The sequence below is a fragment of the Magallana gigas genome, chromosome 3 (genome assembly GCF_963853765.1).
Source record: "Magallana gigas chromosome 3, xbMagGiga1.1, whole genome shotgun sequence".
Lineage (NCBI taxonomy): Eukaryota > Metazoa > Mollusca > Bivalvia > Ostreida > Ostreidae > Magallana > Magallana gigas.
The window spans coordinates 8,242,719-8,266,216 of record NC_088855.1 but is presented as its reverse complement, the minus strand read 5'-3'; the positions used below and the strand labels follow the sequence as shown (position 1 = coordinate 8,266,216).

The 23,498-nt window shown below is 32.1% G+C and overlaps 1 protein-coding gene across 3 annotated transcripts; it reads left to right on the top strand.

The window, feature by feature from the left end:
- The first annotated feature begins 1,403 nt into the window (after nucleotides 1–1,403).
- On the top strand, nucleotides 1,404–20,818 carry LOC105345366 (sodium- and chloride-dependent taurine transporter-like). 3 transcript variants are annotated; one of them, XM_066078328.1, is made up of 16 exons: nucleotides 1,511–1,586; nucleotides 4,527–4,564; nucleotides 5,999–6,194; nucleotides 6,761–6,892; nucleotides 7,402–7,546; nucleotides 8,698–8,898; nucleotides 9,274–9,406; nucleotides 15,908–16,042; nucleotides 16,270–16,373; nucleotides 16,519–16,643; nucleotides 16,803–16,915; nucleotides 17,118–17,255; nucleotides 17,968–18,070; nucleotides 19,753–19,853; nucleotides 19,939–20,109; nucleotides 20,605–20,818. In XM_066078328.1, the coding sequence occupies exons 3-16, from the start codon at nucleotides 6,017–6,019 to the stop codon at nucleotides 20,698–20,700; spliced, it is 1,875 nt and encodes a 624-aa protein (XP_065934400.1). In that variant the 5' UTR covers nucleotides 1,511–1,586; nucleotides 4,527–4,564; nucleotides 5,999–6,016; the 3' UTR covers nucleotides 20,701–20,818. The 3 variants fall into 3 exon arrangements, with proteins under 3 accessions (XP_034339322.1, XP_065934400.1, XP_065934401.1); XM_034483431.2 differs by lacking the exon at nucleotides 4,527–4,564 and having other exon boundaries at nucleotides 1,404–1,586; XM_066078329.1 differs by lacking the exons at nucleotides 1,511–1,586; nucleotides 4,527–4,564 and adding an exon at nucleotides 4,208–4,428.
- The last annotated feature ends 2,680 nt before the right edge of the window (nucleotides 20,819–23,498 follow it).

The following is a 23,498-nucleotide window of genomic DNA, read 5'->3' as shown; positions in this document are numbered from 1 at the left end:
GTACATGCAGTATCATTGATTGCACATTGAGTCCAAAGATAATTTTAACTGACACAGCGACCAACTCAAATTGATGCAGTCAGTTAACAATAAATGTTCATTAAAATTCAATCGACATATTTTTGCCTTTGCACAGAGAGAGAGAGAGAGAGAGAGAGAGAGAGAGAGAGAGAGAGAGAGAGAGCGCGCGCACACAATTAACACTTTAACTACTTTTTTTACAATCAGGTTTCTACAAAATTTAATTTGATTTAAATTATCCATTTTTATTTTTCTGTAAATTGAAAAAACAACTGGCCAGTAAAACTTTTTTTCGGCTGCGTTTTTTGTTCATTGATAATAGTGAATATTCATTGTTCCGCAACATTTGTTGGCTTTCAAAATTTAAGTTTGAAATTTTTTTTACAAGCATAATAAAGCTAAATCATCAATAGCTTGTCTAAAGAGCATCTTTACTTAAGGTTGTTTACTGTTTATATGTTTTTAAATCATCCAAAAGACATCGGATAATCCTATATATACACTGCTTGAATTCATGAATAAAATTTTAGCACACTGAATTGTTGGATTCTTTATGAATCATTTATCTCCTGACAATTATCTATATGGAGCAAATTAAGAAATAGCAAGTTGTGATATGCATGAATTTTAAACACTGTCTGATAATTATGCCAGTGCATCCATCCAAGGTGATATTTTACATTCCCATTATAATAGACCATTGAATATAGAGAATATAACTATTTTGGTTTTAGTGGTTTGCACCTGACTGACGAGCTATTTACCTTTAAAAATTCATATCATATGCCATGGGAAAGTGATGCCCTCCATTAAAAATTCTACATGTTGTAACGCATTCTATCCACATTACTTCAACCAATATCCATTAAACCGGTAAATGACGAGCAATTGCATGTAACGGCCATCAAATTAAACAGTAAATACGTTTATTCTTTGAAGCTTCTGAATCTGTAATCGTCTTTCATTTGTTAATAATATTAATTTCTTTTCCTTCTTTATTTTTATAAGGTTGATTAGGTTCTTGAATGCAGTTGTATTTCTTCTCAATAGATCGTTTATGTCGTTTAATCTTCAATGAGCCGTAATGCAGACAGGTTCTCACAAACAAAAATAACAGCAGAAATATGTAGTAAAAAGTAAAAATCATCAAGAATACGAATAATGGGCCCTGCAATATTTTTAACAATAAAATCAGTTTGTAGTTTTTAGGACAATATTAAATCTCATTGGTGTGACTTTTCAAATTTCATCAAGTTCAATTTGATAGCCGCGTCGAGTATAAACATTACCAGTCACTGATTGTCACACAATATGTATTTAAGAATAGTATTTTTTTGACTGAGTGTCTAAACAAAAACCTGCTTAAAAAGTGAGGATTAAACGGTCTTCATAATTTCAGTTTTTATTTTAAATAATTTGTAACGCTTTGAAAGTTTGTATCATCTTAGAGAACATGTTGTTGCACGAAACGGGGAGACATTCGATCGTTCAGCTTTCACGGTCTGCATAATTCATCACACTTAAGAGAAAATAATCGAAAGCTCCTCTTTTACATCATTTGAAAGGTAAGATTTTAAGCATCTATATTGATCAATGAAAAAGAATTGGAAAATAGCAGTAAAAGTAGATTTCTTGAGCAAAAAACTCAATTGAATTGGAATGACTTTTATAGCTTTAAACTTAATTTGGATTCAATGCAATGGCATTTATCCAAGTTGAAAAAAACCCACTTCATATTTTTATATATGCTTGCATAGAAATTGATATCATGTTATTGAGTAAACTAGCATCCCTTATATGGACCATCGTGGAATAATTTTTTCTATTTCATAAATTCTTATTAATGATTATCTACTACACGCTTGGTCGTTATATTTGGTCTCCGATAATTTTTCGAGGACACGGAACTCTTTGTTGAATGAGAGTGATATTTTTATATTATCTGTTAAGATATATTGACCTGTAGGTCCGCTTAACCTTAAAAAGATCCCTGAAATAACTATCGTATAATTAATTTCATCGAACTTGCGACTTGCGACAAATAATTTTGTCAGCTCGTAGATTCAAGAATTATCACACCTTTGACCACGAATATATAATCTAGTCATTTTGATACTTTTATTAGAGATAAACTAGATGTATGGAACGATTCAGACACACAAAAAATGGACAACAGTAGTGTTTATCCAAATGACAAGAACAAAAATCTATACATGCTAGTGATAGAACATTGCGCAATAGCGCATACCATTTTTTGCTGTAAAATATGACAGGTAGCGTAATTAGTTTTAAACATTTATATCCGAATAGAAAAAGATAATATCAAAGGGAGAACTATTATTCCTAGACTGAACTCTATACCCATTCACCCAAGTAAATTAGGATGAGAACGTAGACAGAATGAAGCTGCACAAATAATAATTATCACAACTTTCAAAATATAAATTGTCTGTAATAATGATATTTTAAACATAAATGATCCGAAGTCGTGACACAGCACTTCTTTCAAGACTGTTTTGTTTTTTCTACTACTTCCGTCCATATTGAATATTTATGTAACCGTTCGTCATTGTGGAGTACACCTGTCCTTTTTTCATCTCTACTGGTAATCTGACCGAAATTTAACAAACATTTTTGTATTACACTTATACATAGACAAACTAAGATTGGTTTGAACATGTTATATCCCAGGATGCATCTGTTGACGAACAATTTATATCAGCCTTCCACGTTTGGTTACACAAAAATAGACTTTATCAAGCGGTGATCCATATTGGGTTGAAGTTGAACCATAATTGATCATCCATGTTTAGATAGACAACAGGGAATAGAATGTGCTTAACACAATAAATCCATGAATAAATGCTACATATATTCCAAAGTAACTATTTTCTGCTTGATTTGAATATTTCTATAAAACAAATCTAGTCTCTTTTTCGGTTAATAATAATTTCTATAAAATATCATATAAAAACTCATGTTTTTGTTTCGGAGCTAGTTATGAAATTAAACGAATCTGAATCAAATAAAGCATACTCGAACAGATCTAGAGGAATTTTAAGACTAAGAACAGTTAGAAAAGTGAAAATAAAAAGACAAGGCCAATTAGGTGATGCATATACTGTTCTTTTACATCTTCTAATATGTCTTAATTAAAGGTTTATTAAAAGCGATGAGAAATTGGATTTTACACTGTGCCGGATAACTATGCCAGTACAAAGTTTGTATAATTTCATCCGCTTAAAATATCCATTCATATCAAGTGATATTGATAACTATTTATATCTATTGCATTACAACTTGTTTTTCAAGCGGGGCTCACCAAAAAGATGATATATTTTAATTTCAAAAATCTATTTCCCACAAGAAACTTATAAATCTTAATGAATAAATCATTTTGTTTCAAGATATCTTGTAGAATTTTCTCTAAAATTCGATGAATTGTATTTCATAGAGGATAAAGTATTTCCCACAGAAATTTGATTCAAACAGATAGATTTCCCTCCGATTATTTAAATACTTTGGAAGTGTTAGTTCAAATCCAATATAAAATTATCCGAAAAAGTACCTTTTTGCGCTTTACAGTTGATGTTTTTCTTATCTGGAGAGAATATAACAATATTAATCTTAGTGAAATATTCTAGCATGTTAAGAATTTCTTATACTTTTAAAATCATACTAGACAACTCAAACTTCGCTATCTATCGGCCGCTATTTTTAAAAAAATCAGAATTACTATTCATTGCAAATCTTCATATTTTAATAAAATATGAAGCTTTCAAATGAGTTTTCCAAAGGTAATTTATAGTATACATCAACCATCACCGATATCTAGGTTTTACCTTGAGGTCCAATCAATGTAGTTTACACATGATTGACTTTTCTAATTCAATTGCTTTTTTAATGTCTTTAAAGAGTCAGTTTTTTATGCGATTAAATTATTTTTAGGAAAGCAATATTTACGCAGACATAGTTTGTGGACAAAGTTCAAGATCGAGTTTAGTTATATAGTTTATGCAAACAAAAATTGTTTGGGTACAAAAGGAAACAATATACAGAATAAACATAGATACAAATAGTCAGATGTATATAAACATAGTGGAGAAAATATTAAAACAGAATTGATATTTGTAATATGTCTTACGGTGCGACCGTTGACCGTTTGACCCTTGTCGTGGCTTGTGTCAACAACATGTTGTTTTGTACAAAACTCATCAAGATAGTTTGGGAACTTCTGCGTGCCCACATTGTTCAGATTGTCGACATGGATGTTGAAATCGCCTGTGATGAAAAGTTCTTCTGATGTTACAACTAATGTTGCTAAATGTTGAGAAAACTCCTCAGTAAAACTGGACACGCTTTATGATGGGGGTCTATATACTACAGACATTCTGAATTTATGATTTCGTGAGTACACGTAAAATCGTGAGTACACGTCAAAATAAATATCCGAAGTGCTCAAATTGAACATTCTCACAGGATTGCTTTTCCTTGGTTATTTTCAGATTTAGCCTAGCTATGACAGCTTAACCTCCTCGTCTGGGTTGGTGAAACACTTTGTAGTAATACACCACATTACTTTATAAATGTAATTATTACAATGCTTTACCCTTACATGCAAGTCAAAAACACAATTGCAAACAATAAAAACGCATTTAAGAACAGCCTTAAAATATTACTATTTAAAAAAAACTAAAAATGCAAAAATATATATTATATAATTATGGTAAAAGATTAGAAAGTATTTGGCATTGTCAATTGAGAAATAACAGTAGTAACTTAGATATGCTGATCTCTTCTCACATCACCTCTTTGATTCACCACTATGTCAGAAGTGTCTGTTAGATGTGGAAGACTCCAAACACTTCTTTTTATATTGTTCATTCTATGCCCCACAATGGCAATCACTATATAAGTATATGGATGACAATATCATACCAAAATTAAACAAATAAGCACCTACTTTTTGGAAAATAACAAAATAACATTACAAAATAACTGACTGCTATTTGAAAAAATCCATACTTATATCAAAACTACAAACATTTTCAAGTTAGCCATGTAAACATTTAGACACTGTATATGCAAATTGTATCAATAGGGTAACTTAATTTGATTTTTTTTTTTACAGTATATTATTATTATTTTTTATAATCATTATTATTATTGTTTTATAATCAATAATTTTACTTTTCATCCCTGTCTTCTTTTCTTTATTTGTCTATTTGTTTTTCTTCCACAAACTTTTCATCTGTCGATTATCATTTTTTGATATTAATATTTTCATTTTTCTTCTACTTAACAGATTTTTTTCTCTTGTAATTAATCTGTTTACATTTTACTGTTATTTTTTTTAATTATTATTATTTTCCCCATCTTCATTTTTTTTTAGTTTTTTCCTTGTTCTGTACCTCCTTCCAATTCTATTCATAATATCAACTATCATACATAATTGAAATGTATTATACCTTGACTGTAGGAGAGAGCATATATAGGCATTGTGGATGCTGTTCGATCCAATGCATGCATTCTTATATACTTTAATAGAATACTTATCAAATTAAACTGAATTAAATGTATGATAGATTCAAACATTTGCCAGACATTCGATGTGAAATTATATTTAATTAGGCCAAATATAATGATTAATTATATATTTCACTCACAGACATTAAAAAAAACCCCCAAATGTTATACACTGAATGATTTTGTTCATATCTAATGTATAATTACCGTTAATAACACAATTTCTCATTGTTTTTACCTAGAAACTAAGCTCTGATTCACCCTAAATAAACAAGCTTGAGTTACCAAGCATTCTGAAAAAAAAGGATTCAAATCTAAAATTTCTCAAAATTGAAGATTCCTTTTATTTACTCGATATTTGAACTTCAGTTAGATAGATGTCATCATGTTCCATTAATGAAATGATACAACATAAAAGATTCAAAACTTTACTTGTATGCAAACATTGTAGCTCTCACCAGTGTCCACCATGGATGAGAAAAAGAGATTGAAGACCTCAGTGGAAATCGAACAGTTAAAGACGGGAAGCCTGAGGGAGCGCGCCCGATGGTCTAGTCAGCTTGATTTTCTTCTAGCCTGTATCGGCTTTGCCATTGGCCTGGGCAATGTCTGGAGATTTCCATATCTATGCTACAAAAACGGAGGAGGTATGTAACTTAACCCAATACTTTGAATCTTGATTTTTTTAAAGCAACAACATATTTTCTTTGTTGTGAGTTTTTTTTGCGTTAGATAATTGATTTTTCGAGTTTTCATACATGGTGTTTTGTATATACAATCGTGTTGTTTTGTTGAAACAAAGGTCTGTAACGAGCTGGTAGCTGGGCCGATCCTACAAATTAGCTACATGTAACTTGATTTAAGGGAACTGACAATGTCATTGTTAAAATAAACTCAGTTTATAAGTTATGTTGACAAAATGGTAAAATCACAGGGTCCCATCGATTTTAGTATTAGATAAATAAAATAAATTTGAAAAACGATTAGAATAACTCATATAACATAGACTTGATCTGCGATACAATTATGTAAACAACCATTGATATTTCCTTTATTTTAATACTTCTCTTTGAAGATGATTGAATCAAATCATAAAGGGTAATCAGAAAAAAAGATATAGAATATTGTACAGAAATGCTCACCAGAGTATGCCTTTATATACTTCAGTTTATTGTTCAAGACGCAACTTTTCTTCCTATTTAATATATTTCAGGAGCGTTTTTGATTCCATACTTTATCATGGTGTTCTGTGGAGCACTGCCCATTCTGTTACTAGAGATTGGTCTGGGTCAGTACATGTCCAGGGGAGGACTGAAGTCCTGGATTATCTGCCCTTTGTTTCAAGGTTCGTCTTTTTGTTGAACAACGTGTGTCTTTTATTGTGCTTGTTTACGCCTTTGAAAATATATAATAATAATCATTATTCTAATTCACTCGTGTGGAAATGTCTTTAGCAGCAACTGTGACAATGTCCCAATGTCAAAGGGTCTTCAAAATTAAATTAGAGGGAATCTGATATTAGTTATTAAGCAGCACAAATCTTTATATAAAACTTGTGTTCACAATTATAAAATATGTATACAAATATCTCTGTCAGTTACATTTTAAAAACCTATGATGAAATGGTTGCTGTTTGTTAAATCGAGTTTATATTTGAACATAAAATTTTCCTTTAAGTAAGAACTGTGGCAAATCCCATTTATATTTGACAGTCACGGTTTAGGGGTGATCGAAGGCTTATAGCAAAGCATGTAATCAACACCAAACCACAACAACGAATAGCAATAAAAATTTGTATGGATAGTACATGTATTGTTTACAAAGCTTCCAGGAATGATTATTTTTTTACGACAGGTATCGGCATCTCCACTCTTCTGATATCTTTCCTGTGCAGTACATACTATATAGTGATTCTTGCCTGGGGTCTATACTACATGTACGCCAGTGTGGCGAAGGAGATACCGTGGGGTTCCTGTCTCAATGCCTGGAACACAGACAGGTATTCTCACCTTTGTTTTAAAATCAGTTCAGTTTGATAATATACCTTGTTTACAATTTCAATGATAAAACAGTTTGGATTGTGTAGATAAGGAATTCAGATACATGTTAGCCATTGGATTGTACATCGAACAGAGAATATAAGGAGTGGTAATCTTAAGCTTTATATCTAGTATATTACACAGTTTTAAAAATTCATGTTATGACTTAAGTCAGATAACTAACTGCAAACATGGAAACATGGAAAAGCATGCATGGGGCTTATTTATTCTAAAACGAGAAAGTAAAATTTTTACGTAAACATACTTGAAACATTACTTATATCTATATTATATTATTTTATCATGGAGAAAATACCTTGGCAAATTCTTTTTTTTATGCTCCTAATCAATGAAATGCGAAAGTGTACACGTTTAAAGTGTGGTCATATTTATTTTGATTGCCGAAGTCAATCACTCCATAAAGAAACTTCTTTTTTGTAACCTGGAAAACCAATAGCGTTTCATATAGTTTAATTTTGTCAGCAAAGTTAGGGTTTCAATTGTGCTCGAAAGTACGAAAATATCTATGTATATAATCTAAAGCGGATTATATCTATTAGAATGTGTGAAAGAACTTATCCAGGATTACAAATTTTAAAAAATCACTGTTTTTTTTAGTTCCTTTTTAAAACAAAGCTATAGTCTTTTTCGTGTATTTGTTTACAAATAATGTAAAGTAAGGGTATCACTTGTTTGAAATAGTGCATGAAAAACAATATTAATTAATTCAATGGGTTCAAAAAAATCAACAAAGGAAAGATTTGATTGAAATTCAATTACAGGACCCGAGCTTTGTTTACAAATCCGAGAAGTTACTTTTAACTCGATATTGGACTTTCAAAATTTGAGGAATTAAGAAAAATACCAATATTAACCTTTCTAGACATAACAAAATGGAAAAGTAAAATTTGGAAATTTTGAGTTAAAATTGTGTTCAGGTCCCTTTAAAATGAGAAACTTCAGCTGTTCAGCAGCTTATAAGATGATTGAAAGATTACATCTATATTCAATTCATTTTGCCCTAAAGTAAGCAAATCAATCAATTTTGGCAAAAATTTGGTAGACGTTTATACTTATGCTTTTATAGATAATCTTTAAGTATGATTTACAGATGTGCATCTTCCAATGAAGAATTACAGAGACGCCTCTGTACATCCGGAAGTACATACAATTCTTCAATCAGCAATGGACAAACATGGGAAAATAAGAGCTTGATTAATGGAACTCTGTACAGCAACCTGATTAACACAACCGACACAAACTGTTCCTTGAGTAACGTAACTGCTGTAGACCCGGCCGTCGAGTTTTGGCAGTGAGTGCTTATTAAAAGATGATAATTTCCCGATATTTTTTGTTGATGATATAAACACTAATGTCAAGTGAATATATTTTGCATATATTGATAAATAAAGAGAAACGTCTCGTACGTAAGGTTATTTTGCATATTCTATAAATACTAAATTGTCATTCTGTGAATCTTTGAATCATGCTCCCGGGGGGGGGGGGGGGATTAAAATCTCTTGGACAATTATTATTATTTTTTTATAAACCGAATTTCTCAAATGTTAACTTTTAAAATTTTTTTATTTTACGATAGTAACGATAACGCATTTAAATTTTGACATGACCTTTGTGGTATTAAACTTAATGTCTCAAATCGAATTCCTCGATTTTTTTTTAAAATAAGAAACCATGTTATCCAAATCTCGGATTCCATAGAAAATGGTGGTGGTATTGTGCCTCACCTGGCTGTCTGTCTGTTGGTGATGTGGATAGTTGTCTATTTCTGTATCTGGAGGGGTGTCAAATGGAGTGGAAAGGTTTGTCATAGAAATCTTTCTTTTTTTATCATAGAGTTTACTATGCACATCCACAGATGTTTCGTAATCCATATCTATACTACTATATTAAAATAATAGACTCGAATTTTTGGGCTTTAATACCGATAAATCGGAAGAGTACTGTCTTTTGTTTTATATATCTTAAACATCATTGGTACTTGAAGATAACCAATTTGTTTTGTTTTTTTCTCAATCAAGCTTCCCTAATTAATAATCAACGAAATTTCCTCAAAGAATTCCGGAAATCATCTGGATTTTTTGGATTTTACAATTTTGTGCATGTGCATTACATTCACGCTAAAGCACAGTATGCTCTTTAGTTTATGTTTCCAAAATACCACATTTGCATGGATAACCTCAGAAACGATAATGCAATACGTGTAAATTTTTATTGGAAATATGCTATAGATTCTAGCTGTTCATCAAAGAAAATACGGGAGATAACTCGAACACAGTGCATTTACTTTGAAAAATACCTGGAGTTTCGATTGTCAAAATGGAGTGTGAATTTGAAGCGAGCAAAAAACGGTGGTGAAAAAGTGTTGAATTCTTTAACAATAGAATTAAATTTTTAAATTAAAGGTATTAGCAGCCTCAAAATGGTTTGTTATGAATAATTTGACGTTCAATTCAATGCAACTTCATCATGAATTTTCTCCAAAATCTTTTCGGAGCGATTCGATCTGCAATTTTCTGCAGGGCCTACATTACGGCAGAGACATAGATACATGTACGTGTTATACATGTTTTATAGGTATATGGGAGGCATTTCAACCGTGGTGAAAGCCTATCCCGAGACACAGTTAGATTATTCTAACAAAACAGAGTGAAAAGAAATTTATAGCATTATTGTAGGCTTAAAGCTTGGTTAGGTAAATGTCATCAATACAATGTGTCGATGTATCTATTTCGTAAATGTCCTATATAATATGCAATGTCAACCCTTGCACGCACGGGTCAAAGCTTAGTTTGTTTTTATTTTTTCTCGATCAATCTTCGCTAATTAATAATCAACGAAAATGCCTTTAAAAAATCCAGAAATCATCTGGATTTTTTGGATTTTAAAATCTTGCGCATGCGCATTACATTCACGTTAAATCACGGGAGGCTCTTTAGTTTAGGTTTCCACAATATCACATTTGCATTGATAAACTCAAATACATGTAAATTGTCATTGAATTTTTGTCATATAAGGAAATACGGGAAATAACTTTAATATGAAAAATCCCGAGAGTTTCGAATGTCAACATGGTGTGTAAATTCGAAGCAAGTAAAAAACGTTGGTGAAAAAGTGTCGAATTTTTCATTAATATGAATTAAATTTTTAGATGAAAGATATCAACAGCCTCAAAATGGTTAGTTATGAATAATTTAAATATTCTTTTCAATGTAGCTTCATTAATTTTCTCCAAAATCGTTTCGGAGCGATTCTGCAGTTGTTTGCTATATTACGGGTATATGGGAGGCATTTTAACTGTGGCGAGACACAGTTAGATTATTCTAACTAATTTAAGCAGAGTGTAATGAAATTAAAAGCATTATTGCAGGTTTAAAGCTTGGTTATGTAAATGTCAACAATACGGTGGGTTGATGTATCTATACCGTAAATGTCCGATATCATATGCAACGCACGGGTCCAAGTCTAGTTCGTATTTAAGGTGGAATGGCACATCATCACAAACTGGTTGACCTCTGATCGAAATGACATTTCGTTTTATTAAAAGGACTTTATCGACGGCAACACGTAACATTAGCGGAGTGGAAAAAGTGTCGGGCTTGTGATGCGTGCATCATGAGTTCGAATTTTTTTAGATATTCATTTTTATTATCAAAATGCAAAATGTTCGCTTTTCTTTTTATTTTTTTATTTTTTTTTATTTTTTTGTTTTTACACTTGTACAGTATATTTTATCATTATATCTTTCATAATCAAATAATTTACTGTTAATGTGAATGACTTTTTCCATGTGTGTTATTCAACGTTTAAAAAAAGAGGGGGGGGGGGGGGGCGCAACGCTGGCCTAATATTAGAATCCGAGTCAGCTGTATTTTTTTTTTTATATGAAAATGCCTTTAGATAAAATCAAATGACTGGGGTTGTCACTAATTAATACTCATTTACAAAAATATGACGATAATTACATCGCTAAAATTTTCATAGTTTATTTTAGCTAGATATGGTTAAAATGGTAAATTTTATGAATCAATTGCCGAATGCTGGAGAAAACGTACCCAGGAGAAAACGTACCCAGGAGAAAACGTACCCAATTTAACAGGTACGTTTTCTCCAGGAGAAAACGTACTCGGGTACGTTTTCTCCAAGAGAAAACGTACCCTATGAAAATATTAAATAATGGTTTTCACAGACATTCCTAAATGAAACAAAATAAAATATACCATGAACATTTGTATCATTTGTTGCTATTGTTCTTAAATGCATACAATAATTTGTAACATACACATACACGAACATGACCTGAACATTTTAATTAGTCAACAATTAATCCACCATGAACGGAACCGTTAAATAATTACCCTTACCAAAGTAAAATTATTGCTGCAACAATGCCGCAATATTGCGGCAATATTGCAGCAACACATTTTTGTTACCAGAAACCAGATTTTAAGACTAGTGAAATGTTGCCGCTAGCTGCAACAACTTCTGGTAACATTTTGGCAATACTGCTGGAGTGTTGCCGCTAGCGGCAATAACTTCTGGCAACATTCTGGCAATACTATTGGAGTTATTTCTGTAAAAAATTATATTAACATGCACCTAGAATATTGCCACTAGCTGCAACGACTTCTGGTAATATTCTGGCTACACTCAGTATCATACTGCCAGAAATAATTTTCTGGTAACATCTACATGTATTTGATAATTTTAATCATGAACTAATTTATACATAATATATATTATTCGATCTGGCAATACTGCATCATATTTGATTTCTGCTTTAATTAAAATTTAAGGAGAAGCCAAGCAGTGGAGGGGGGTTAAAAATTGTCAATTATTTAGATATAATTTCAGTTATAACACCTCAAAATTTGCAAGAAGTTTACCACAAACTTGTCTTTTTCCTCTGATTTATTATGCTTACCGAGCTTGCAAAAGCTTTATCAGAATTTAGACTTATAAAATTTTACACATTCAGCACAAGTCTAAAACTGGTATATAATTGCATGAATTGCTTTTGTATGTACATGTCGTCCCCCCCCCCCCCCCAAAAAAAAATTAATAAGTCGAAAAAATTATATCTAATAAATATTTTATGATTAAAGTCTTATTCTAAGAAAGTCTCAATTAAAAAAATCCAGTGATATTCTCTTCAATGGCATATAACTGTTATGCATGGTTAATTACGATGTTTCACTATAAAAGACAGTTTGAATCACACCCCCCCCCCCCCCCCCACTCATGTTTTACGTGAATACCCACCTGTCTGTTCTTTTGTAACGGTGTGTTCTTTTTTATTAAGTTAAAATATCAGTCTACTTAGATTTGAGTATCTAAACTGCTCGATGCATGTTGAATTAAGAATTTTCGTATGCTGTTTGTTTCCACTTTTACTTTCGTTTCAATGTTAAGTTACGCGCGCGCTGATTGGTCGATCAAATCGCTAGCCGCCAATTTTCACATTCGAAGCTGCCATGTTGTCTGCCATCGAGCCTCCTGCCATCACTGGAGATGGTGAAATGATTGAAATGCGGGAATTATCTGTAAACAAGGTTAAAAAAAACCCCACTGTCAACGGAGTGTTTATCTGTGAAAACGGCTGAACTGAGGACGAATCTGAGTGAACGAATCGAGTGTTGACATCCCCTGCACCATCTGCATGAGCACGTTTTTGAAAAAGTAAGTTTAGCAATAAAAATATATTCATTGAATAGCAGTTTAAACATGTTTGTTAGAAGAAAATAAACCGAAAGACTGCGATCTACCATTATATCAATGGGTTCAACACTGTTTAAGAACCATGCGCGGATCTAAAATTTTATTCGGGGGGGGGGGGGGTCCGACGGTTATTTGAGTTTGCCAGGGGAAGGGGTCCGTGGCATATTTTTGGTAATTTTATAATGTAATTTTAAAAAAGTTGAAGGGGAACTGCTTAAAATATGAAAACAATTGCCAATGTGCTTAAATGAAATCCATTTATCTTCCCAGTAGGTCTGCCCTGTGTTTCACAGACCTGAAGAAAACCATGAAAAAAGCTGTCACCTTACTGATTAAATGAATGGTGCAACTGGCAACCAAAAAAGAATGATGGCATAATTTGTTTAAGATTATGGAGAGGAACATATACACAACAGTGCTGAATTCCAATGTGGATATTGTTGTGATATTCTGATAGCTGTTTTTGTGATTGTTTATGTGTGAAATCAGAATGCCCACGAGACTGTCAAAAAAAGGACATTTGGAATGCCTAGGACGAATGCCTTGATCAATCGTAATACAGCAAGTGGTTGTGCAGGACTTGTAAACAATATGGTTTGAGCTTTGCTTACGGTAAACAGTGAACTTTTGTCCATATCCGTCTGTGTGCGTTGTGTCAATCCGTCTGTGCGCGTTGTGTCAATCAAACTGCAATACACGTTATTCTGCAGCACCAAATTGTCACTGATTGGCTGAGTACTTTTAGTCAAGTTTCCATCATGATTTGTTCATCATATTTGTGTTTATTGTTTTTATAAAATGTGTTAGATTTAAAGATTATTAATTTTAACTGGTGTCCTTTATAAGCATGTTGAAATTTCAGTTTCAGGTCTCTAATATTATACATTATATTTTTAATTCAATACTTATTTTGTGCATGTTACATTGAATAAAATAATTTTTTTACTTCTTTAATATTGTGTAATCACAAACTTTTTTTTATTTTTTATTTTTGAAAAGTCCAAATTTAATGTAATGCAAAATGTTAGTCTTGTTGTAACCTTTTTGCATCTTTGAAAAAATAAAACTGTAGTGGCAATGAAAGATTTTTTTTTCATTTTGGTTGTAGATTAATATAATATACATGACTGATTTACTGTATACATTTATTATTTATAAATATTGCATATATTGTACCATTGATGCCAGAGCACAGAAAATGCATTGAACCAATATTTCTGCAATGTCATTTTTCTTATGCAAATGTATTGCCAGAAAGGTGTTGTCGCAACAATGTGTTGCAGCAAAACTTTTGCGGCAACATCTTTCTGGCAATATTGCCGCAATCTCATTTGCATACGAAAAACGCTACTGCAGCAGCATTGCCGCAATGTATTGCCAGAAAGGTGTTGTTGCGGCAACATCTTTCTGGCAATATTGCCGCAATCTCATTTGCATACGAAAAACGCTACTGCAGCAACATTGCCGCAATGTATTGCCAGAAAGGTGTTGTCGCAACAATATGTTGCGGCAAAACTTTTGCGGCAACATCTTTCTGGCAATATTGCCGCAATCTCATTTGCATACGAAAAACGCTACTGCAGCAACATTGCCGCAATGTGTTGCCAGAATGTTGCTGCAGTATTGCTGCAATAATGCCAGAATGTATCGCCAGAAGGTCAATATTTTGGTAAGGGAATCTCATTTGGAGAACTAAATGATGGGTATCTGAAGAAGTCGATATCGCGTTTTTTAAAACATTTTTTTTTAAATTATGTATAAAACAAAGTTGCTTAAATAAAACCAAGTCCAAGTCTTTTAAATATTTGTTTGATTCATATATATGGAAAGTACTACGAGATGTAACATTGAACAGTCAATTTGCTTTGAATATATTTCTATACATCTATGCATTGAAATATGCATAAAAGTAGCATTTGAAAATTATTTAAAAATATTAAAAACTATTAATTAGTATAATTATGATTTTCATAGGGTATGTTTTCTCTTGGAGAAAACGTACCCGGGTACGTTTTCTCCTGGAGAAAACGTACCCGTTAAATTGGGTACGTTTTCTCCTGGGTACGTTTTCTCTTGGGTTCGTTTTCTCCTGATGATTAAAGAGATCAACGAATCTGTCAAATTTCATGAGAGAAAAGAAAATATGAATACATGCATATTGTTTTCATTTACCATGCAGGCTCAAAGTGATATTTGATATGTGCGAATTTAGCGCTCTATTATTTACTTTGTTAGAACACATTTTAAAACGTATTTATAGCTAGCCGGTCGACTATTTATTTACATCACATAACCAGGGTGTTAATTTTATTTAACATATATATCTGGTTTACGTTTTGGTATGTGTCAGTAATATCTCATCGAAAACATACATGTACATGTATATGCTTGTAAAAAGTTTATGTTATGGAAAAGAATAACATTCATATGCATATTGTTTCATTCAATACTTTCAATGTACATAGAACAGGCTATTCGTGTAGCTTGTCAAAGCTGTAGTGTCTTTGAGGATTCAATGGTAAATAAACCAACATCTAAATCAACAAACTGTCTATTTGTTTGTGATGCATATTCTGTGTTGCTAGGTGGTGTACTTTACGGCTACCTTTCCTTACGTCATCCTTATCACATTACTGGTACGTGGTGTGACTTTACCAGGAGCCGGAAACGGAATTAAGTACTTCCTGTCTCCCGACTTTAGCCGTTTACAGGACGCTCAGGTGATTAATTGTGATCGGTCTGTCAGTCACTACTTAAAAGTATTAAAATTTCAGTTATTTTACTTAAATTGATGTAGGAGGTTAAAAAAATAAAACTGGATCGTTTTTATAGTTATTTATATTAAAGCAATTGGTTTAAACAAACTAATACATGAAACCTCCATGAGTTGTTTTCAAGAAAACAAATTGTTGTATTTATGTTTGTTAAATACATTGCCCTTTTACAGGTGTGGATCGACGGAGGGACACAGGTATTCTTTTCGACAGCTCTCGCCTTGGGAGCCATGACCAGCCTTGGAAGCTACAACACTTTTAATACAGATTTCTACAAGTCAGTGCATAATATCTTCTTTAAAAATATCCCAGGTTATCTTAGATAAATTTCTAAACGTTAGATGTCTCAAAGCCAAGGTATTTATAATCATAGTTTTGTGGCTTATTGAAAAACCTGATTGCCCCTATTCTGAATATTGCAGGCATACGTTGATTGTTGCCGGAATTAATTGTGGTACCAGTTTCCTCAGTGGTTTTGCAGTGTTTTCTGTTCTTGGGTTTATGGCTCAAGAACAGAATGTAGATATACACCAAGTCGCCGAATCAGGTAACAAACAATGACAACTTTAAATTACAAAAACTACTAAATATATCCGATCTAAAACTATTTGTACATGAAACTATTTGTGTTGGAAAATTGTTATGAGAAAATGTCTTACTACACTTCGAGTTATAACCAAACCAAATTGTTCATTTTCTAATCTAGGTCCCGGATTGGTTTTCATCGTGTACCCCAAGGCAGTCACCATGATGCCTCTTCCACAATTGTGGGGTTTTCTGTTTTTTATGATGCTAATTCTTATTGGAATTGACAGTGAGGTAATTTTTAGGATATTGATATACAATGAGGAAGATTTCAAACAACTTAATACTTTCTTAATTTTTGTCATCTGTACATTTAAATTGAACAATGTAATGTATATGTATATGTTACATATAATACTTCAACGTGTATTGACGTTAACGAATACATTTATGTATTAGTATATGAATAGCTCTAATTTCGATGAATTTGTTTTAGTTTGTGATGGTAGAATCTGTGGTAGCACATATAAGCGACTTGTTTCCTCGACAGCTGTATAAGACTAAAGGAAGAATGATTCTGACGGTGGTTTTGTGTTGTTTATGGTTTGTTATGGGTCTTTCAATGGTGTCCAGGGTAAGTATACATATTTTTTTATTAACAATTTAAACGGGGTGACAAAATAACCAGCATTGAGAAATGTATTGATACCTACATAATTTGAACTTATGTGATAGGGTTGTCTATAACGAGTGCTAAGTGGTCGCAACAATTCTTAAGCTCCAACAACCTCCTCTAAACGGGGATCTCTGTATAAAGACATGGGGAAATTGTTAAAAATTTTAAGCTAAAAGATTTACATTTTTTCTTTACTTAATAATAGTTTATGACCAAAAATATCGCATTTAAAAGTTCAAGGCCAATCTGATGGCTTATTTGTTGACCCTCCACAGTATCTACAATAATAGTGAAACATATGTGTATACATATATATTTGAGTGTTATGATACAATTAGCACATGTTGAAATTGAAAGGCCAGAAACATATTCGATGCAAATTAATGCTTAGAATATTACAGGAAGATAGCCGATGATCATTTATTCTAAATTAAACTAAAAATGTGCTAAAATCATTTAAAAAACACCAAGAGACAAAATAGAAGTCTATTTTTATAAAATAAACCTTAATAAAGACATCATCATTACTTAATGATATAATACAATTCAAGAACTGCTGTTTTGATTAATTGCAAATATGCTCCTTTTGTCGGAATGGCTCAATGAAGATTTGTCTCAATGTTTACATTTAATCGAACATCTTTCATTGATTAATCAATCAATCTTGTAGGGAGGAATGTACGTCTTCCAGCTATATGACTACTATTCAGCCAGCGGTGTAGTCGTACTCTGGGTATGCTTCTGGGAAAGCATCGTAATTGGATGGGTATTTGGTAATAATAGCTATTACATACTGTATAATAAATATGGTTTTTTAAAATATATAACTAGACTTTGACCCGTGCGTGCACGGGTTGACATTGCATATTGGACATTTACGAAATAGATACATCGACACACCTTAATATTGACATTTACATAACAAAGCTATAAGCCTACGATAATGCTATTAATTTCACTACACTTTTCTTAGTTTGAATAATCTGTGTCTCGGGAAAGGCTAGTCTAGTCTAGTCTAGTATATAATAATTCTGCAGAGCTTTTCATTTATCATCATCACAGCAATAACGTGATCCGACCCTTTGAATTACGTTTCTCTTATGAAAAGAATCGTATTTTTACCCTTCCAGTATTAGATGAAGATTACAAAATTATCTTTGTTTTGTTAATTCTAGTACGTTTTTACGTTGCATTGTATAATCACAATATAATTCAATTTTTTTTTTGAAAACTAATTAATGACGCCACAATAATTTCCACGCGCGCTTCTCCTTTGCATTATTGTAAATATAAAATCAAAATTACGTTAATAATTATAAACGGTTTGCCTCTCTCCTATAAATATAGGTAATACACAACAATGCTACAAAATTCACCGTAAAATGAACTTGGATGGTGATTAAATCGCCAAAGAAACCCTTTTGGCTTCGAAGGATTTGATCACGTGGCCAACCAGGTTCATATTAAGTGAACCGTCAAACATGCTGTTTATTTCTTAATTAACTGATCTTAACCATCTTTCAATGAACACTTTTGAAACGCAAAAATTACCGATATTATTTATTTGGTACTACGTCATCAGTTTTAGAGAGCGGTGATATGGATTTGGAAAACTACAGTGTGTTGATCCACAAAATCGGATCACACTGTGTTAATTTAACAGTTTTAAGAGGGGAAAACTGATGGATATATAATATTGAATCTTATCAGTCTTTTTGCAGAGTTCCTCTGCTGGTTTGCACTTCGAAATTTGGATTTGAGATTTTGAAGAATTTTTAAACATATGTGGGCTTTTTTGTTTAAAAATTATTCAATGTATTCGTGTTTAAATTTCTGTACAGTAATTACTGTGAAACGCATTTAAGTTTTATTGTCATATCATATATTGATTAAACCATGACAACTGCACACCTATACTTTATTTTTTATTTTATCACTTTTTCTGTGATTGTTATTTTTTCTTTTTTTTTGTAATGGCACACTGCTCAGGTTTTATAGTGTTTGGTATGTTATTTTTAAAACTGAAATACATTTATTAATAAATACCCTTTTCTATATCACATCAAGTGTCAGCCCTAGACGAATATTGGTCCTTGGGCCTTTGGCCATCTTACTGATACTAACGTCGCGAACTGATCTAGAATGCGATGTGACAAATTAACCCCCCCCCCTTTTTTCATAAAAAATAAAATTTGATATTTAATTTATGTATAAACCTTGAAGAAAGGTAAAAACTACGCAGAGAACATGATTTTCACAAGGAGGAATTATTCTTATCATTTTAAGTACTTGCATGTACTGGACTTCTGTTCTTTTAAAACATAATTTCCAATAATATCAAGTAAACTTATATCTGATTGTTTGCAGAATTACATGCAACATAAAATGATCAGTAAATTACAGAGTTTTGCTTTCTTAGTGCAATGTAACAAGGCTCTTTCTCTTCAATATGAAGGGTCGGAAAAGTTTAACGATGCCATAGAACTCATGATAGGATACAGAATCAACAAATGGTTCCACATATGTTGGAAATACATCACACCTCTTGTATGCACAGTAAGTGTAAAATATTACATAATCTACTTCATTTGATATCTTGTTTAGTAATTCATGCATAAATCATCTATGTGGGGTTTTAAAGGGCATTTTTGCGTTTCACCTGATTGGATTTAAACCCTTGAAATACAATAATGAGTACGAGTACCCTCCGTGGGCTCAAGGATTCGGACTGATGCTAGCCCTTGTGTCCATGTGCTGTATACCTTTCTACGTAGTGGGCAAACTTTTATCACTCAAAGGTCCAATCAAAGAGGTATGTATCATTAAGTTGGATTCTTGCTCTAATGATGATAATTTTAGTGTTTTGATGTTTCAAAAACTATTAAAAAGGATGACACTTTTTTCCCCTAAAATAGGACCTTTATGAATCTTAAATTACAGGTATATACATGTAAATTATTACCACGATCGCTGTAAAACTTGATATCATCAATAGCAAACTTTTATACTTGAACAAAATTAGCGGTTTGATATTTTGGTTTTGAATTTTCAATCTAAGACCGATTTTAAAAAAAGTATTCTTAAAAAAACACTTAAGAAATCTATGATATGAACTCTTTGAACAATAATTAATAGCTATAGTTTGGTCGAATAGGTGTTTCAGAGCTTAAATATTATGTAAACACGGAGAAAAATCGTTATTTACACCCGTATTGTTAATAAAAATTAATATAATTATTTATGATATATTAAGAATTTAAAATAATTTACTAGATCTTGACCTTATTTTCCCTCACTTATATTTTAGCGACTCAAAAAAGCGATTGTACCAAAGCTAACACAAGATCAGATTTGTGAGAAGTGGATGAACAAAGATGGTGCCTTATTACTACAGAAGATTTAATCAAAATCACTATGTGTCACTATATACATGTATCTCACATAAAACATTCGGAGTGTTAAGACCATTTATACTACATGTAAAATATACGGCAATAAATGCGAAAGACATTATTTCTTGATATGCAATTTAACCTTGCTTTTTTTAAAAATCTGTAGCTATTATAATAACCTTCTCCGTCCATTATTTGTTGGCATCAAAGAGCAACTGAAAGTGATATAACCCATTGATAAGCTACAATATTTATTTAACTCAAACAATGGAAGACATAATAATGGCGGCCGACATAATTCTATCAAAGAATGAATCCTCTAAACGTTAAAAAATTGCCCCTTCCCTGTAGTTTTAGATAGCTTTTTTGTTATCACTTAGCAAACACTTCAAACACACCATAGTTAATCATGCATACTATTTTTACGGTTGATTGACGCTCCGCCTCCTTCTTCAAATAATAGATTGACCTAAAAAGCCGTAACAGCGGAGCATACAATTTTATTTGATTGATATGTTTATAATGAGAGTCCCCCAGACAAAAAATCTTTTAAAATGTTTCCGTACAGACCATGCTTCGAACCTTTAGCTTAAATATTGAAAAATTGTTGTTTGAAAATTTATATTTTGGTGTTTATAAAGGGGTGAGATCGCAGTGTTTAGAAGATTCATTCTTTTGATTTCATTCAATGATTATTTCTTAATTGTGATTTTGTTAGGAAAATTGTTTATTGTTGTTATAAATTATTAGTGTTTCAATGAATTTTCTTTTTCACCTGACCTAATAAAAATCGTCTTTACTAAAAATATACAAAAAATGAAACGCATGTGTTACGTATGTAAAATACGTATGCAAAAGTTGTACAAATGGAATGAATAAATAAGTTGATGAATGACTTAATTTATATCGTTTCCACAGTTTACTTCGATAATAATCTAACGACTTATTACTGAGGTTTTGAATCGTATGATTTATAATTCTGTTATAGCGACATGGTATATCGTTCGTACGAGTAAACATCTCAAACCTTTAATCTCTGCTATGCAGATGGTACACGACTTTAAATGAAAATCAGGCAACTGCAAAATCAGAACAACTATTTTTCTCGACTGGAGGCGTGCATTAACGACATATATATGCTCATGGATGACATCAAGTTTACTAAAACTAAAACAAGATAAAACTGTGTTGATAATCTTTACCACAAAGCAGCATCAGAAGCATCTACCAAAAATTCAGCTTAAAGTTGGTGATAATACCATTGAAAGTACACCTTGTGTGAAGAACCTAGGTATCATTTTCAACACCTTATTATGGACAACATGTATTCTCGATCGTCAAGTCGTGGCATGTTCAGATATGCAGCATTGGGCGTATACGACGCTTCCTCACAAAGAAACCTGCAAAACCATGGTTAACGCTGTAATCACTGCCAGATTGGACTATGGGAACTGCCTCCTATATTGAGTGGCAAAACATACACTCGAGAGAATATAACGTGTCTAAAACACTGCAGCACTTGAACAAACGTAGGCATATATATAACTCCTTTCCTGGCAGATCTCCATTGTCTAACCATGTACTTTCGCCCGCAGTTCAAAATACCCCACGGGCTAGCTCCATCTTATATCAAGGGCCTGATACAATGTACTTGAATATAAGCTCGCCAGATCACTGCTACCTGAGGCTTCATCACGCTTTGTGCCTCCAGAAATTCGGACGAAGACATATGAAGAATGCCAGCTTAGCTGGGTCGCCGTGCACTTGTGGAATGCCTTTCCTGACCACATAAAACAGGCACAACCTTTGAATCAAACATCTTTAAAAACACTTTAAAACACAGTTTAAAAAAAAAAGCTTTTTAAGTACATTTCATTCTTGTTTTACAAACAATTTCACTTGGACTTGGGCTCTCCATAGCACTGAATCATTTTTATCATTTCAAATATGAATATGATTTTCAACAATAGCAACAGTATTTTTTATAATGTTATGTATGCCTGTATGTCCATTTTTATTTGCTTATCTACTGTTCTTAAGTATATTTTGTATTATGCAACTCCAATCATTGTACAGCGCTTTATAGTAATCTTAGATGCAGAATATTAGATTTAGCGCTTTTTAATGTTTATAGTATTATTAAATTGAAATCATACATGCTATTTGTTAGTAAGTAACTCAAAATATGTAAACATTCACTACAGTGATATGCACTATATGCTGTTTAACCTATACCATAATCTTTATGTTGAGAGGTTGATTCTATCATTGATTTGCGTTTCATAGCTAAAACCACACTCATAATTCTTATTATTAAGATTAAACAGATTTTTGAAAATGATCGTTCTATAAATTTTTAGATAAATTAATGAGTATAACACATAATAAAATATAACTTTGAAAATAGACCGATTTGGAAAATTAATGTTGAAATGTGATAAGGGACCAGGCGAAATTGATCACTATGATGGGACCGGTACAAACAGGCATGGGAAAATGACTTTTTCATAAAAAAAAAGCATGGGAAAAACGTTTTTTTAGTTTAAAGTACCTATGGGACAAATACTTTTTTAAATTAGCTACAGTTCTTAACTCTAGAGAAACATCATTTTAAAACATATTTTGTTTTTTAAACACAAAAATTCCTTTATAAAATTTATTTTAGAGGGAGTTACTCCCCTTCCTATCCGATACTGCTACCTTTAACTTACACTAACATTCTATGAAAAGGTATATTGTCTTAAAATGAGAAAGCGTATGTAATTCTGAGAAAAAAGTATGCCTCATATTGCCAATTCCATCGAGGTTC